At 42.5% G+C, this 17,612-nt stretch overlaps 1 protein-coding gene across 5 annotated transcripts in view; it reads right to left on the bottom strand.

Moving 5' to 3' along the window:
- The window catches only part of LOC116663192 (stimulated by retinoic acid gene 6 protein-like), a 44,484-nt gene that overhangs the window by 13,242 nt on the left and 13,630 nt on the right, over positions 1-17,612 (bottom strand). For all 5 annotated transcript variants that reach the window (XR_004319326.1, XR_004319325.1, XM_032478030.1 and 2 more), the window contains 9 exons: positions 17,384-17,484; positions 15,177-15,307; positions 13,846-13,966; positions 13,386-13,431; positions 12,060-12,188; positions 9,021-9,091; positions 7,528-7,639; positions 5,032-5,185; positions 288-363 (listed from right to left, as the gene is read on the bottom strand). Coding sequence is in view for 3 of the 5 variants with exons in the window: in XM_032478030.1 (XP_032333921.1) it covers positions 288-363; positions 5,032-5,185; positions 7,528-7,639; positions 9,021-9,091; positions 12,060-12,188; positions 13,386-13,431; positions 13,846-13,966; positions 15,177-15,307; positions 17,384-17,484 (941 nt within the window). In the remaining 2 variants the exon portion in view is untranslated. The remainder of the gene's footprint in view (positions 1-287; positions 364-5,031; positions 5,186-7,527; positions 7,640-9,020; positions 9,092-12,059; positions 12,189-13,385; positions 13,432-13,845; positions 13,967-15,176; positions 15,308-17,383; positions 17,485-17,612) is intronic.

Raw genomic sequence — 17,612 nt, 5'->3', positions numbered from 1 at the left:
TTGAGTCTCGCCTCTTTAGCAGTAAACATGGAGACAAAAGTACCCCTTAGGGTTGCGATGAAAACCAAACTAATCACAATGTCAAGCTTACAGTGGAAGCGCAAATCAATAGTTTTTTGTTGTCTGTTTTTGTTTTTTACTACTAATTTAATGTGGTTGTCCCTGGACCCTGTATATACTGCTGTTCCCAGTTTGGGCTCTGAGAGCACTGCTTGGGAATTCTGAGAAAAGACTGTCAGCTGCTTTCCTGGCTGAAGACACACAAATGACTCCCAGAACCCCCTTACCTGTAACATGCCAAGATGTGAAACAGATAGCTCACACACGTGAGAGAGGCGGGCAAAATGGTCACCACCCAGACTCCTGGAACAGAAAAGGTGATTTGAGAAGCTTCAAAAGATGCACCAGAAACTATTTTTAAAATGCAGAAACTCACAACAGAAAGGTCTGGACAAAGTCGATTGTACTTCCTTTAACACAACTTTTGTGTAAGTAAAGTTTTGCTTATATGGCTGTTTCATTTTAGTCACACAACCTTCATATCCTTTATTTCCTGCATATTTATAATTTTTTCCTTTGGTATTAGTATTTTCAATCCACAGAAGGTAATTACAGAGTGTACACATTGCAGGGAGCCTCCATCCTTGTAAAACATCATTAATACTTGAACTTCTAATCACCCCTTCTGGGGTGGGGTTACCCGTCTCCAGTAAAGAGCCATCATGTGCCAGAGTAACTGGAATCAGAGGTCTCAACTATTCATTTGTCCATCTTTCAGTATGTTTTTAACATCTCGTATCTAATTTGCTTTCCAAGTGATTCTGTGTGCTCGTGAGAGAGGGATGGAGAAAGAGGGAAGGAAGTAAAAGCTTTTGTACGAGCTGATTCTCAACAGGTGCAGAAAAAGCATTTGAGAGAATCCAACACCTTGTTATAATTAAAAACACTCCATAAAATAGAAATAGACGGGAACTTCCTCAATCTGAGAAAAAGCATCTGAAAAACCCCATAGCTCACATCATACCTAATTGGTGAAAAACTGACTGCTTCCCCCTAAGTTCAAGAACAAGAAAATCAATGTCTGCTCTCACCAATTCTATCCAACATTGTACTGGAGGGTCTAGCCAGGGCAATTAGGCAGGAAAAATGTAATCAGACTGCAAAGGAAGAAATAAAACTATCTCTATTCACCAATGACATGGTCTTATGTATAGAAAATCCTAGGGAATAAACAAATAAACAAACAAACAAAAATAAAACTAATTAATAAACAAGTTCAGCAAGTTTGCAAGGCACAAGACCAATATATAAAAATCAACTGTATTTCTGTACACTAGGAATGAGTAATCTGAAAACGAAGTAAGAAACAATTGCATCTGCAATAGTATCACAAAGAGTAAAATACTTAAAGATAAATTTAGTAGAAGTATACAACTTGTACACTGAAAACTATAAGATTGTTGAAAGAAACTGAAGAAGACCTAAATTAATGGGAAAAAACACACCACTTTCATATATTGGATGTTCTTTGTGAACATGGCAATATTCCCTAAATAGATCTACAGATTCAACCCAACTTCTATCAAAATTCCAATGCAATTTTTGCATAACTGCACAAGTTAATCCTAAAATTCATATAAAAATGAAGGGACCCAGAACAGGCTATACCATCTTGAAAAAGAAGAACAAAATTGCAGGACTTAACATTTCTTGATTTCAATCTTACTGTAAAGCTACAGTAATGAAGACAGAATGGTACTGCCATAAAGACAGACAAGTAGATCAATGGAATAAATTGAGAATCCAGAAGTAAACCCTCATTGTTAATGTATTTTCAACAAGACTGACAAGCCAATTTAAAGGGGAAGGAATCTGCCTTTCAACAAATGGTACTGGGGGGGGGGTCTGATATTCACATGCAAAACAATGAAGTTAGACCCTTACCTCACACCATATACAAAAAATTAACTCAAAATGGATCATAGGCTTAAATGTAACAGCTAAATGATAAAAAAAAAAAAAGTCTCAGAAGAAAATATGAGAGTACATTTTTGTGACCTTGGGTTAGGCACTGGTTCCTTAGCTATGCACAAGTGATAACAGAAAAAAAAGATATATTAGACTTCATTCGAAATAAAAATATTTGTATTTCAAAGGACATCATCAAAAAAGTGAAAAGGCAACCCACAGAAAGAAATACTTGTGAATTATATCTCTTATAAAGGATTTGTATATAGAATATATGAAGAACCCTCACAGCTCAATAACAAATAGACAAATAACCCAATTTAAAAATGGACAAAGAATTTAAATAGAGATTACTCAAAGAAGATGTACAATGGTCAATAAGTACATGAAAAGATGCTCAACATCATTAGCCATCAGGAAAATGAAAATCAAAACCACAATGAGATACTACTTCACAGTTACTAGATAGCTGCAATAGAAAAGGCAGATACTAACAAATGTGGGTGAAGATATGGAGAAATTGGACCCCTCATACATTGCTGATGAGAATACACAGTAATGCATCTACCTTTGAAAATAGTCTGGCAAATCCTCCCAAAAGTTAAACAAAGGTACCATGTGATCCAGAATTCCACTCCTAGGTATATACTGAAGATATATAAATATATGAAAAACTTATAGATGACTGTTCATAGCAGTATTATTCATATTAATCCAAAGTTGAAACAACCCAAAGTTGCAACAACCCAAAATTGCATTAACAGATAAATGGATAAATACAATGTTGTATATTCCTATTACAAAATAAAATTCCGCAATGAAAAAGAATGAAGTTCAGAGACATGCAATAACATAATTAACCTTATAAACATCTTTCTATGTGAAAGAAGCCAATCAAAAAATGCCACATATTGTCTGATTCCATTTATATAAAATGTCCAGAATAGGCAAATCCATACAGCCAGAAAATCGTGGGTATCTAGGGCTGGGAGAGTTGAGGAGAAATGGGGAGTGACTGAAAATGGTCATGATTTCTTTTTAGGGTGATGAAAATGTTCTAGATTTGATTGTGGTGATAGTTGCACCACTAGAGAATATATTAAAAAACCCACTGAACTGTACACTTTAAATGGGTGAATTGTATGATATGTGAGTTACATCTTCATTAAGGTGTTTTTGAAAGAAGGGAAAAGAAAGCTGATTTCCATTCCTTTCAAGTTTTAAATATGTCTTTATCCCAGCATCAACAGGACTAGGCAATTGCTGTACCCCAAACCTTCACCAGCACAAAGGATGCAGGTAAAGCGCCATAAGTCTCACCCCTGGGGATGCCGGGGAGACATCCTTGGGAGGAAAGGATGGGAGAAGTCTGGCCACAACAAGAGTGAGTGCAGACTTGCTTAGGCCAGCAGCAAGAACCCAACTGTACGCCTTTAATTTAATGCCTTTATCATCCCAAAGGTGAAGCATGTTCAGCCTAAGAGTCTCTCTTGGCAAGAGGGTAGCTGTTCAAAGCTGGAAGAGATGGAGACAAAGTGGAAATGTTATGTTTCAATTCTTAAAGTGTCTAAACATGTGAGAAATACAACAAAGAGGAGATAAAAAATAGGTGAATATGGTTAATAGTCACTACAATCCCCCTAGACCAAGTAACTGAGGTTGGTGTTAAAAAGTTTCCCAGAAGAGGTGTAGAAATGTGAATTGTCAAAAGTATGACTTAAAATGAGGATTATTAAATTAAATACTAGAATATGCTCGCTGAGTATCATAGTAAGGGACTCATCAGGCTGAACATAAATCTACAGTAAAGATGAATAAAAACATTCAAGGGCAACAATAAAGTATGGCAATACGGAAGAAGCAGTATCCGCCTTAGTGTTCACCCAAAAGGTTACCTTCCATGCCACGTACTCGTAAGAAACTCTTCGTCAAATAATTCATGGTAGATCTATTCCCCTCTGGCTTTGATTTTACTTGCCTGTGAGTCTTAAGTGAAATATATTATCTGCATCACCTGTTTCATGGCTTAAAAAACATCTGGTAATTTATAGCCATCAAAGGGCAGAGCTACAAAGGCTTTTGGAAGCCACTTGGTACCCTTATCCAAGCCCCATTTTAATGATGAGAAAACTGAGGCATAGAGAAGGGACCTAACTCGTCCAATGACAGAATTTATCCTAGCATCTTGTGCAGGCCCTTTCTCTGCAGGGAACAGTGAAGAACTTTCCTCCCTTCATGGACAGTGAACATGTAATTGGAATATATCATTTTCAAAGAAAGCTGCTATTTTAAGGTAAAGCGACTGCTACAGACAGAATGTGTGTACCCCCCTGGCCCTCTGTCCAGCCCACCAGAAAGTTCAGGTATTAAAACCCTAATCCCTAATGTGACGATATTTAGTGGTGGAGCCTTTGGGAGGTAATTAGATGAGGAGGGTGGAGCCCTCACAATGGGATTAGTGCCCTGATGAGAAGAGACAGGAGAGAGCCTGCATCCCCTCCCTGTTCTCCAGCACTCCAAGGATACAAAGAGAAGGTGACCACCTGCAAGTCAGGAAGCAGGCCCTCCCCAGATACCAGATCTGCCAGCATCTTCAACTTCCCAGCTTCCAGAACTGTGAGAAGTAAATGTTTGCTGTTCACACCACACGGTCTATGTAATTTGTTATATAGCAGCCTGAACTAAGCAGAAACTAAATTTGAATGATGTAAATAAACTTTTCATACAATCACAAAAAGTCAAGACTTACTGTTTTATCTTTTATAAAGTAAAAGATATGATAACCTTAGTTGTTTCCACTGGCATCAAGCAAAATAGGCTATTTAAGATGAGAAAACTCTATCAAGGCATGTTCGATTCAGCCCCAAAGAGGTTTTAACAAAACAGCCTGTGTTCTGATCCCTTTTTCTTTCCAATCAACCCAGGGAGGCATAGAACAATTGTAATGCATGTCATACCAAGACTGGCAGCAATGCTTACTATAGGTGTGCACATGCCATCAGTCACAAGTCCCGCTCTGTTTCCCACACAGGTGCAGGAACAAAGGTGGCAGGCTGGTTTTACCTTTGATGACGCTAATCAGCTCTTTCACTTGCAGAAGGACTGGGGTCAGGGTCCCCGTCTGGTTCACAGAGGCAACGTAGTTCTCCAATTCACCTTCAAACACGTCCAGCTCATCTCTCACACACACAAATATGCAGAACTCAATGACAATGAACTGGGGACGCAGAGAAAATGTTTCAAGGTCTCACCGGAGTCTAGCTCAGTATATGAATAACATATGGGTTTCTCTTTGATTTCAAGGTCAAAACTCTTTGCAGCTCAAAACTCATCTGAAATAGACTCTGGACACTTGCTATCCTGAGATGAATGGGATTGTGACTTCTTTGGAGACAGGAGTCACCCTAAAATCTGTCCTTCACATAACAGCATACAAGACAAGGCCCCACAAGGGCTCAAGGAAGTCTTCAAACAGTAACTAAATCTGAGTGAAATGTATGCCTAACTCTGAATGAGGGGTGACCTTGGGGACAATTCCAGCCACATTTCTCACTGTTGCCCTTCTTGCATCTTGGCAATGACCAAACTGAAGAAGGTCCTGGTCTCTGTATGCATGTCATGCTTGCTCCCCTCCTAACCCCCCATCATCCTGCCATCATGCCCCCATCATCACGCCATTGCGTCTAGAGTTCCTGAGGCCATTTTACTACATCAACCAAACCTTGCTAATCTCTGAAGTGGAGCTCAAATACACCCATCTTCAGGTATCTTCTTGATCCAGAGTAATTCACTTAAATTTCCAGAGCACCATTACCTTTCCTTTTCTCTCTTTAGACAGCAGTTCTTCATACCATATCTTATCTCTTAGACCCTGGGCTACTCCTAGGCCAAGACTCTGCTGACTCAGTTCTCTCTTCTCTTCCAGGTCTTAGCAAAGTTCTTGGCATAGAGTAGACAACCAATAATGATTTAAGAAACACAGTAATGCCAGTTGAGTGACTCACTGCTGCAGAGGACTCTAGTTAGTTTAATGGACACATTAAAATCCATTCTCCCTTCTTTGGGCACGAGGCTGGACTACACTTCCCAGCCTCCTCTGAGTTAGATGTGGCCACATGACAACATTCTTGCCAATGGGAAGAGTGGAAGGAATGTGTTCTGGGTCCACATGGCCTTTGAAAACCTCCCATGTGCATTTCTCCACACGCTTTCCCCTTCTGCTGACTGAATGCAGGTGGTGAGGGTTCTCAGGGATGATGAAGGTGCAGGATGAAAGAAACTAGTTACAGAATAACACATGGAAGACTGCTGCCTCCCAAACCTGAACAGCCACTCAACATTGTTACTGGGACAAAAATATATATGGTATTGTCACTGAACTTTGGGAGTTTAGGTCATCATAACCTAATACGTTCACTTAAAACTTGATCACAGGATTAGTTTATACAGGTATCACCCTAGTACATTTAAAATGTGCAAAAGACAACTTGGCCACTTTTATCTCTCCATTTTGACTCTGCTTTTGACTCACACATTTTACCCCAGATAACTCTGACCATATGAAATGTTTGGATTCTGTGCTTTACTGGTTTTGTTTTCAATTTCATAGGTTTCTGCTCTAATATTTATTACATCTATTCTTTTGCTTACTTTGGATTTAATTTGTTCTCTTTTTCCTTCCAGTTTCCTAAGGTGTAAGTTTAGATAATAATTAATTTTAGATCTTTCTTCATTTCTAATAGATATGCTCAATTCTATAAATTTCCCTCTAGGCACGGTGCCTCCCACAAATTTTGGTAAGTTGTATTTTCATTTGTTCAAGTTATTTTTAATTTCCCTTAAGATTTTTTTTTGGCCCATATATTACTTAGAAGCGTGCTGTTTAATATCTACTGTTTGGGGATTTTCCAACTATCTTTCTGTTACTTATTTCTAGTTTAATTCCACTGTGGTCTGAGAGCAGACATTGTATGCTTTCTAATTTTTTAAATTTATTAAAGTGTGCTTTATGTTTCAGGATACAGTTTATTTTGGATACTCTTGAGAAGACTGTGTATTCTGCTATTGTTGGTGAAGTACTCTATGGATGTCCAAAATACCCAACTGATTGATGGCATTGATTATGGTTCAGATTTTCCTACCTCAGCACTGGTTCCCATGAGGTTTCTGCTCCATTCTGTCATGATCCTGTCCATCTCTCTAATTTTAGGGGCAAAGGTTTGCTACATGACCTCACTTCTCTTAGGGATCCAAAAAGAGTTGTTGATTCTTCAGCCTGTTCAGATTTTTACTTGTTGTTAATATGGTGTGGCAGCTTGCAAGCTCTTTACATATGGAAGTGGCAACTGGAAGTCTCCATAAATAATTTGATTATATTTATGAATAATATACACCACGTGGGTAAAAGTGTCCTTGAAATCAAAATGGTGGAGTCAAAGAACTGTACTTCTTTGATTTACAGATACTCAATTTTGACCCAGCTTTTACAGAACAACTACTATCCCAGCCCCACCCCATCCCATCTATAAAGTAGAAAAGGATTTGCTTAGATCTACTTACAAGGTAAAGGCAGATGAAAGCCAACACAGTGGTTCCAATCATTCTGCTCGGGAACTGAAAGCAGGGGTCCCACTCATATATCTTGGTTTGGAACCAAGAGTTTTTTCTCTCTCTGAATGGATAAACACCAAGAGAAGACAGGTTGTGGTTGGTAAACAAAGGCTTGATTCTCCTGAAAATAACATCATATCTCCTTCTTCATCTTAGAGTTTAGTGAAGAAAAACAGCACTGATAGATTCCACAGTTTTCATACTCCCCTTGTTCTTAAGAGCAGAGACTCAGTTTAATTCAGTACAGCAATTCACCAAATAAAAGGCTATAGTTCCTGTCCTGTCTCACATCTAACAGTGACCAAGACTAAACATGCCACTTAGGTGTGACAGAGGTCGTGGTGTGGGACCTGGGAAAGGCTGGTCAGATGGAAGTGACACAGCTGGGAGGGTCCCTTTTACCCTCATTCTCTTCTCCCACCTGCCATCTGAAGGCAGTCATGGCGGCTGGTCCAGGCTGGAGCCCCAGTATCTATCTGGGACCTTGGACAGCCTTCATGATGGAAACGACTAAGTTACTGGAGTAGAAAGACAGATAATGGGTTAACAGCCATGGTAGGTAGTCTGCGGTTAGTACAGACTGCCTGCCTCCAGGATTCTTTTACATGAGAAAGAAATCTCTCTTTTATTTGCACCAGGATTATTGTGCATTTTCTGCTATATGTAGTCAAACGTAGTTCCAACCAAGGAGCTAGCCTTGCCACCATATGACCTTGATTAGACATGTCCTTTTTCTGGGGATTATCCCCTTGTACATAGTGGCAGGGGTAGGGTGACCAGAACGATCACTGAAAACCAGGTATTTTTGCCTAGCCAGAGCTCTGTCCTCTTTTAGTGGTGACAGCACCTCAGTTTTTCTCAGGGAATCTACTCTTCCCCACCACCAGTCTTGGTGGTTCAGTGAGGCGGAACCACTTCCTAGTTCTGGTGGTGAACATGTGACCCAGGTCTAACCATCAGTTTACTCCAATAACCATAGTAACTGGTTCTGGGATGGCATGTGGTCCAATGTGATCCAATGAAACACAATCGTGAGACTTTTGTTTGAATTATTAGAAAGAAAAATTCTCTTTTCTGTGAGCTTAAACCAGGAGGGTATAAGCTTAGAGGTTCTGGGGGCCAGCATGGGGAGGAAGCCTACCTAACTATGATGCTAACACAGATAAAAGTAGAGCTGAGAGAGGAGGGAAAGAGACTGAGTTCTCATGGGATCAATTAAGCCCCCATCCACCTGTGTCTGAAACTCTATAGACTTTTTAATTATGTACAGCCATAACTTTCCTTTTTCCCTTTAATCCTGTTTGAGTTGAGTTTCTGCTATTAGCAAACAAGAGATCTCAAAGAGTGCCCTTCCAGTCACCTCTGGGTCTCTGACACTGTCAGGGCTCATGTATACTGGTGCAAACACTGGGGTGGGGAAAAACCAACACAACTGTGCTTACTGCCGGGGCCGCTTCCTCAGGAGCTGCTTAACATGCTCTGCCTGGTGAGCTTCCAGGAAAGGCTTTTCCTCCTGTGAGAAAGGAGAGAGGTTTATGCTTTGGCTCACAAATTCTTGTTAGGGTTTTGGTCTCTTTGAGGGGCTATTGCCACAGAGGCCAAGATTTGAGGTAAAACTTGCTCTTCAGGGTTGAGCCATTCCCAGACACCTGTCATTTATGGAAGAGACAGTAGGGACCCATCTGTTTAGCAAGCACTTGCTTCCAAGAAATGCTAGGGGTCTGTGACTCACTGCTCACACCAGCCATGGTTTTGTGAAGTTGTTTTTTTGCTTTGAGATTTGGTGATTTCTCATCATAGTCCAAAACATTGTTTCAGGGATGAAACACCTCAATTCCCAGGTTTTTATTTTTTATGCGTAGGAATTTCTCTTGCTCATTTCTTATTTTGCAGTATTTATGTTTTCTCCAAGTGTAATGAGCTTTCTGCAATAGTCATTCTTTTTGCCCATAAACTGAATATGTAAATTTTATAGATTATGAGATGCAATCTTATACATCGCAGATGTTGGGAAGAGTACAAAAGATCTGGTTAGAACTCTGCCTGGTGAGCGACATTAGCAAGCTGGAGAAGTAGGAGGTTCCAGCCCCCATATCCCCTCAGAAACACTAGTTTTGACCACCATTCACAGAGGAGAGTATCTTTGAGGGGATCCAAGTGTCCAGCTGGGCCCAAGGGGAGTTCACCTTACAGGCACTCAAGTCAAGCAAAAACCCCAAAATAGTTGCATTAAAAAGGATAAGAAAAACAGTTTCACTTCACCAACATCACTCCTCCTCCAAAGCAGTATAGCTCAGTGCATAGGGAGAAGCCCCTCTTAGCCTGCAATTTCTCCTATGAGGGAGAGTTAAAGTGAAGTAAGGGCTCAGCTTCCCGAGCCTTGTGGGTCACACCCAGCAGGTCCATTCCTGTATCACACCACTCAGAACACTGAGGGGGTCAGCATGGCTGAACACTCTGGGGAAAGCTGGGAGCAGGGAAATGAGGCAGGGGAGTACCAGAAGGAACAGAGAAAGAGAAAGGGGCATAAAGCTTATATTAAAAAATAATGACAGAAAGCTTCCCTAATCTGGGGAGGAAAACAAACATCCAGATCCACGAAGCCCCAAGAATCCAAAACAGACTGAATACATAGAGGTCTTCATCAAGATATGTTATAATCAAAATATCAAAAGTCAATGACAAAGAGAGAACTTTGAAAGTACAAAGAGCAAAATGACTTCTTTCACACAAGGGGACCCCTTTATGGATATCAGGGAATTTCTCAGTAGAATCCTTGCAGTCCAGGAGACAGTGGGATGATATATTCAAAACACAGAAAGGAGAAACCTGTCAACAAAGAATACTCCACTTGTCAAAACTGTCCTTCAGAAAAGGAGAGACAAAGACTTTCCCAGGCAAACAAAAACTGAGGTAATTTACTACCACTAGACCTGCCTACCAAAAATGTTTAAGTGAGTTCTTCAAGTTGAAATAAAAAGATGCTAATCAGCAACATGAAAACATATGGAAGTATAAAAATCACTGATAATAGTAAGTATATAGTCAAATTCAGAATACTCTAATACTGTAATAGTGGAGCATAAATCGCTTTTACCTCTAGTATAAAATTTAAAAGACAAGAGTATGAAAAACAACTACAACTATAATGATTTGTTACTGGTTAAACAATATAAACTACTACATTATTATATATTATGTATTAATAAATTATATCTTTAACATATTAAACAATATAAATTTTTATATAATATAAAAATAAAAACATTACATATACAAAAGATTAAGGAATCAAAGCATACTTCTACAAAAAATCATCACATCACAAAGGAAGCAAGAAAGGAAGAAGGAATTACAAAAGTCAGAAGACAATGAACAAAATGGCAGTTTTAAGTCCTTATCTGTCAATAATTACTTTAAATGCAAATGTGTTAAATTCTCCAATCAAAAGACACAGAGTGGCTAAATGGATTTTTTAAAATTCCACAGATAGGCAATCTACAAGAGACACACTTTAGCTTTAAAGATACACACAGGTTGAAAGTAAAAGGATGGAAAAAGATATTTCATACAAATGGCAACCAAAATAGAGAAGTATGGCTATACAAACAAAAACAGACTTTAAGTCAAAAACTATCACAAGAAACAAATAAGGTCATTATATAATGATAAAGAGGTCAAACCATCAAAAGGCTATAAAAACTGTAAACATATGAGCATGTAACATCAGAGCACCCAAATATATAAAGTAAATATAAGCAGAAGTGAAGGAAGAAATAAACAGCAACACAATAATAGTAGGGGACTTCAACACCACACTTTCAACAACAGATAGCTAATTCAACGAAGCAGCAGCTGACTTGAGCAATACTATAGACCAAACAGACATATATAGAACATTCCATGCAACAATAGCAGAATATATATTCTTCTCAAAAGCGTTTTCCTGGATGGATCATACATTAAGCCAGAAAACGTCTTAAATTTAAGAAAACTGAAACCATATCAAGCATCTTTTCTGACCACGATGCTATAAAGCTAGACATTAGTAACAGGAGGAAAACTGGAATTCACACACAATACACTCCTGAACGACCAATGGGTCAGAGAAAAAAAATCAAAAGGGAAATCAAAAAATGTCTTGAAACAAATGAAAATAGAGAAACAACATACCAAAATTTATGGGATGCAGCAAAAAGCAGTTCTAAGAGGGAAATGTACAGCAGTAAATGCCTACATCAAGAGGCAAAAAAAAAGATCTCATACAAACCACCTAACTTTTTACCATAAGGAACCAGAAAACGAAGCACAGTGGGTGAGAGAGAGCCTCAACAAATAAACTGTCTGGGTTTGCAACTCACATCTGTGGGTCCAAGTTTCCTAATGCAGAATGGGAGAAATAACAATAGGACCTACCTCACAAGGCTGTTGTGAAAACGTAACCTGTCAGGACACACACAGTGTTTTTACCTAGTACTCACCGTCTGGAGTTCCCAGCCCAGGTGGACCCTCAGAGACTTGACAAACATGAGCAGGAAGCGGCCCAGCAGGAAGGCCAGGCACAGCAGTGAGGGCCAGTAGAACATGACGGTCTCATACTTCCCCACAAACTGCAACAGAAGCAGAGCACGGAGCACGGGCTTTAGGTGGGCAGGGCCAGGCCACCGGCAAAGGAATCCACCTGCCCCAGCCCGCGGCCACCAGGGCCCACTCTCTCAGAGCTTGGAGGTTAGTAGCCAGTCCCTGGATTCCAGGCCACGATTTTTAACTAGTAAGTCATGTTAGCCCCTGAGCCTTGCTTCCCTAGCAGTGAACTGGGATGGCACTGACACACTGTCTCCAAAATGTCTTGAGGATTCTCCGGTTAGTGATCGGGACAGAGCCTAGACCAAACGCCTAGCATACAGCAATTCTTAGTGTTAGTGATTCTCAGCATGCAAGTGAGACCCTGCCCCCTCCCTCAATTCACCATGAATATTTAGAATTTCAAAAAAAAAAAAAAACCCACTGGAAGACTGAAAGCTCTCCAAGACTCCAAAAAAAGTACCTATGATCTGGAAAATCTGACAGAATAATCTCATCTCTGCATCCAGAGCAGAGATGCAGAGGGAAGGCCCAGCCTCCAAGTCTCATTTTCTAATCTGACTCTCCCAGACTCTCTTTATTATACCCTTTAATCCTCCACAGTTACCAAAGCCCAGGAAAGGCTTTGGCAAGGCTCCCGTGGGCTCCTGGCCCAGGTGGCCTTCTTGTACTCCCCTCACCTGCCTAGTAACACTTCTAGGTGCAATGTGACACCCCTCTTTCATTTTACTCCTTTACCTGGGGTACAGATGAACCAGCTTCCTCTAATTCTGAGAAAGACAATGCATGGCAAAGGGAAAAGTGATTCATCTAGTCCGAGTCACCCATTTTACAGACAGAGAAACTAAGGCTATTTGAAGGTGTGGAAAGAAATGAGCTTTGGAGTCAGCCAGACCTGGTCTCACCTCCCAAATCTGCTGCTTCTCAAGAGTTATATAATATACTTGCACCTGAGTTTCCTCACCTGTAAAACAGGTTTGCTGAGAGCTTCCCTATGTTGAGGGGCCACTGTGAGCATCAGCTGAGAGAACAACTTCTGTGAATGAGGAGCTAACGAACATATGATGCTCTACAATGGAAGAATCATGAATGGCCCCAGCTCCCCCTTCTGTCCACATGAGGAAGCTAAGGCCCAGAGTGGCAAAGTCTTGTCCGAGGTCACACAGCAAGCTGGCCATGGTGATAGGACTGAACACCCTAAACACAGCTAGGCGGGGACTCACCTGCCCGTGAGGACACTGTGTGATATGAAGGACAGTGACAGCAAACCTGCAGGACAGAAATAGGGTTGAGGCCCTAGGGTCTTTCCCGGCACAGCCCCTGTGAAAATAGCCCAGATCCCATCAGCCTGGAGTTACCTCCCCCTCCTCACCCTTCTTAGGAGGGCTGGTTCCCAGGCCTCCAGAAATGAATTTTCCTACAACCCTAACTTCTGGGAATATTCTAATCATGAGCAGCCTCCTATGGAGCAGACAGAACGCTGGCCTGACCTTCTGAAGCCTCAAGTGCAGCCCCAAGGAGAGGCCACAGTGGGACCTTGGACCAGTCATTCCGCCCACCCTCCCTCAGTTCTGGGCAAGGTGCCCTCCAAGGAGAGCTCTCGGGTCACCTCCAGCCCGCTGTCCAGAGTTCAGCCACGGCCAAAGGAACTGGAGGAGGGCAGGCAGGCAGAGTCCATTTTACCAGGTGAGAGAGTAGCTGAAGCCCAGGATGGAGCTGACCAGCCGGAACTCCGAGGAAAGGCAGGCAAAGAAGGGGAAGTGGGACAGGCCGACTTCGATGCCTCCAATCAGAAGCACAAAGGCTGGGAGAGACAGGACCAGAGACACTGTGAGTTCTTCTCCTGGGCTCGGGGGAGTCCCAGGGCAGCTATGGGGCTTCATGTGACTTGCAGTCACAGACTTCAGGACTCGAGGAGGTAAGTGGACAAGCCCAGCTCAGCCCAAGAAAGAATGCAGGGAATGTCTTTCATGCATGCACACAATAGACCCTTTCTGGTACCTCTTCCATGCCAGGCACTATTGAGATGAAGACTTGGTCCCTGCCCTTGATTAGCTCACAGTGTGTTGGGCAGAAACAGACAACATAAACAAACAAAAATCACTGAGAGGTAAAGGACCATAAAGTGTCCCACATCAACACAGAAAGCAGCGATGTGCTGTGTTCTAAAACCTCTTGCAAACTGATGTGTACTTTATACACAAGACAATGATAATATTAATGCTGCCACTGACTAGCTCTGAGATGATCTAACAGGATCCAGTAAAATCTAATTGGACAAGGTGGCCTTTCCTAAGTGTCTGCTTTGAGCTGGGTCTTGGGCTAGGCACTAAGGACACAGGAGGAATGAACAAAGACTGACCATGTGTTGTCAAGGACACAGAGAAACTGAAACTCTCATATACCAATGGTGGTAATCTAATACGGAACAATAGCTTGGAAAACAGTTTGATGGTTCTTAAAAAGTATGATCTACTACATGGTCTATATAATCCAGCCATTCCCCTCAAAGGTATTTACCCAAGAAAAATAGAAATGCATAAAGGTGCATAATGCTCATAGCAGCTTTACTTGCAATAGCCAAAAACTGGAAATAAATCAAATGTCTATCACCAGGTGAATGGATAAACAAACCGTTGTTATCTCCATATGGTGGAACACTACTCAGAAATGAAAAAGCAGTGATTTCTGATACATGCTAATAGGTGTCAATCTCAAAACCGCTATTCTGTGTGAAAGAAAACAGACCTCCCTCCCGCACACAAAAAATCACAAGTTCATTCTGATGATTCCATTTATATAGTTGTCTGGGGATGGGGGGTGGTGACAGGATAGGGGTGGAAGAGAGTAAAATGGGGAAAAGGTTAACTTCTTGGGTTCATTATCTTGATTGTGGTGGTGACTTACAATCCACAAAGGTCATCCCCTGATCCCAGAGAACCCCTGCCATGAGGTCTCTGAAAGCACGAATTTCCATGGCAAAATTCCTAGCAGGTATGAGGTAGCCCACGTACCTTGGGCCCACTGCGGGACCTGCAGGGGCTGGTAGCCTTCTGAGAACAAGAACATGACCTTATTGGCTGTGGCCCCAAAGGCGACTCCATAGGACCATCGGTTACTAAAAGTGCCCACGAAGTCCAGAGGTCTGTGAGTCAGAGAAGCAACGTGTGAAACCAAAAGGTGGCTCATTCTCACAGTTCACCTCCAAGTATCAACCCCACTCTGAGGGGGGATTCTTGGGCGGTGGACTATTCATTTCAGCTGACACATCCTGAGGCCCTCTGTGCTGATTCTGGGGCTAGGCATGGCTTCAGGGTACTGAAGCTCTGAGTCTAAGGGGACACAGGAAGGACATCAGGAGCCATGACAGTAAGCGAAATAGGATGAGTCTCATCCACAAGAGACACAGGCAGTATGACTTGGGGGCCAAAACTAGAAGTATGTCCCAGACAGTGGAGGTGCCTGCCCCACCCCCTGGCCATGGTCTATGAGAGTTCTTCTTTCCAATATCCCTGAGAAGGTCTGTGTATCACTGGCTGTGCTGGTTAGATGTGATCACACCTTCCTGGCCACAGCTGACTGGACTATGGGTGATGACTGGACTTTGGATGAGCCAGTCAGATGCCTGGTCTTCTATTCTGTCTGAGGACAGGAGCCAGTTAGCTGTTAAAATTCTGTTCTGGAAAGTCATGTCAAGTTGGGTCCTTCCTGGGGCTCCTCAGGGCCAAGTTCATGTCTAGGCTTTAGTGATTGCTCATTTAGTGAACCATAAACTCCTCTGGGGTGGGAGCCTAGCACAGGACCTTGAAAAGGGTAGGTGCTCACTGTACGTTCATGGACACGCACTTTGTTGAACTGAATTAGATTCCAATCAATCCCACCTGTAGGAATTAAGTGCTACTTGAGACTCAGTTCACCCATCTTTAGAACAGAGATGACACCCCAGCTCTGCTCAGTATCACAGAAACACTGTGGATGGCAAATGAAGCGCTGCTTTATAAACTATGAAGTGCCACGCACATGCGAGGGGGTATTCATGAGCTGAAGGGGTGAGCCAAAACTACTCAGAAAAGCAGGGGTTTGGATAAGAAGGTGACCAGAGAGCAAGCAAACTGTGCCATTATCCATTTAACTCAAAGCAGTTTAACACGATGCATATAGGGGTCTCAATTTACGAACTCCTGCACTAGGCCCTATATCCAAATGCCCAGGACAGTCTGCAGATCTTCTTTATCCACCAGCCTCAGTCTCTGTGCTTCAGCCAATGTGCTTAGACCTGGCAGTTGGGGTCTGACTGCTCTGATGGGCGGGATCCAGAACGTCTGCTACTTGGAGCTGGTATATGTGGTCCTCGGACATCGCCGTTGGCTTTTCTCTCACCCTGAAGCCCGGGTCACCCCTAGCCTCTGCCCTGACATCCTGGCTTCCCCTCCCTTCTCCAGAGCCCAAGGCTGAGATCTCAGCATGTTCATATCCATGAGTCTGCTGAGGTTATGACACTGGGGAAATCAGAGCAACAGCAACGAGACCTGGGTTAAAACTCCTGTCGCCTGGTAGCTCTGTGGCCTTGGGCAGGTTACTCAACTTCTCTGAGCCTGAGCTTACTCATCCATTACAGGAAGATAGCAACTTCTGCCATGCTGGGGTCCATCCTAGTCATGTAGGCAAAGCAAATGGCTCAGTGCCTGGGTCACAGTCAGTGTGTGACAGATGCTAACTGCATCATAACTATTATTAATTAGAAGGTGATTAGGCAGAGATATGAACAATTACAACTCAAGGGAAAATGTAAGGGGAGCAGAGACTCAGACTGGCAGAGCTGGAAGGGCCCTGAAAGCTCCCTGGCCCAGCAGGCTCTCCTGGGGCATGACACCTGCCTCCATCCCAGCAAAAAAGCTTCTTGCCACCAGAGACAGAGAACTCTCCCTGCTCCTTCCTGGGGAAGCCATGGTGCTGAGTGTGGGCAGGCCTTTCTCATAGTGAGCTGAGCCTTCTTGAAATGTCTTAAGTACATCTGGGCAGCTTTGGGTGCTGAGAGCACAATGGCTTGGAAGCCAATTTTGCACTCTGAGCTTTGGGTGGGCTAGGGCAAGGAGGGGCAGGGCTGTCCATGGTGGGGTACAGGTGCGTGGGGAGGGAACTGGGAGCTGTCCTGGCCTTACAAATGGTGTGGGCCCCATTTGTACCCCAAGCGGAAGTGATGGACCTCAGCTCAACTCACATGATCATTCCAAAGTGGTTCCCCAGAAGGTGAGAAGTGTCATCTCTCTGCCTACAGTGCTCTTGTCTTTGGAGAAGGGACAAGACCAAAATGATGAAAAGCTGTAGAAAGAGAAGATGAGTCTGTCAGAGGGATATTTATCCTCAGCCTGTCAGTGCCCTTGTTAATGGAAAGTGTAGGGGTGAGAAGAATGCTTAGAGCATCTGGGACTCAAACTCCAGACTCAGGG

This window comes from Camelus ferus, chromosome 4 (assembly GCF_009834535.1).
Source record: "Camelus ferus isolate YT-003-E chromosome 4, BCGSAC_Cfer_1.0, whole genome shotgun sequence".
Taxonomy (NCBI): Eukaryota; Metazoa; Chordata; class Mammalia; order Artiodactyla; family Camelidae; genus Camelus; species Camelus ferus.
The sequence above is the reverse complement of the archived record's forward strand: the minus strand, read 5'-3'. Positions and strand labels throughout refer to the sequence as shown.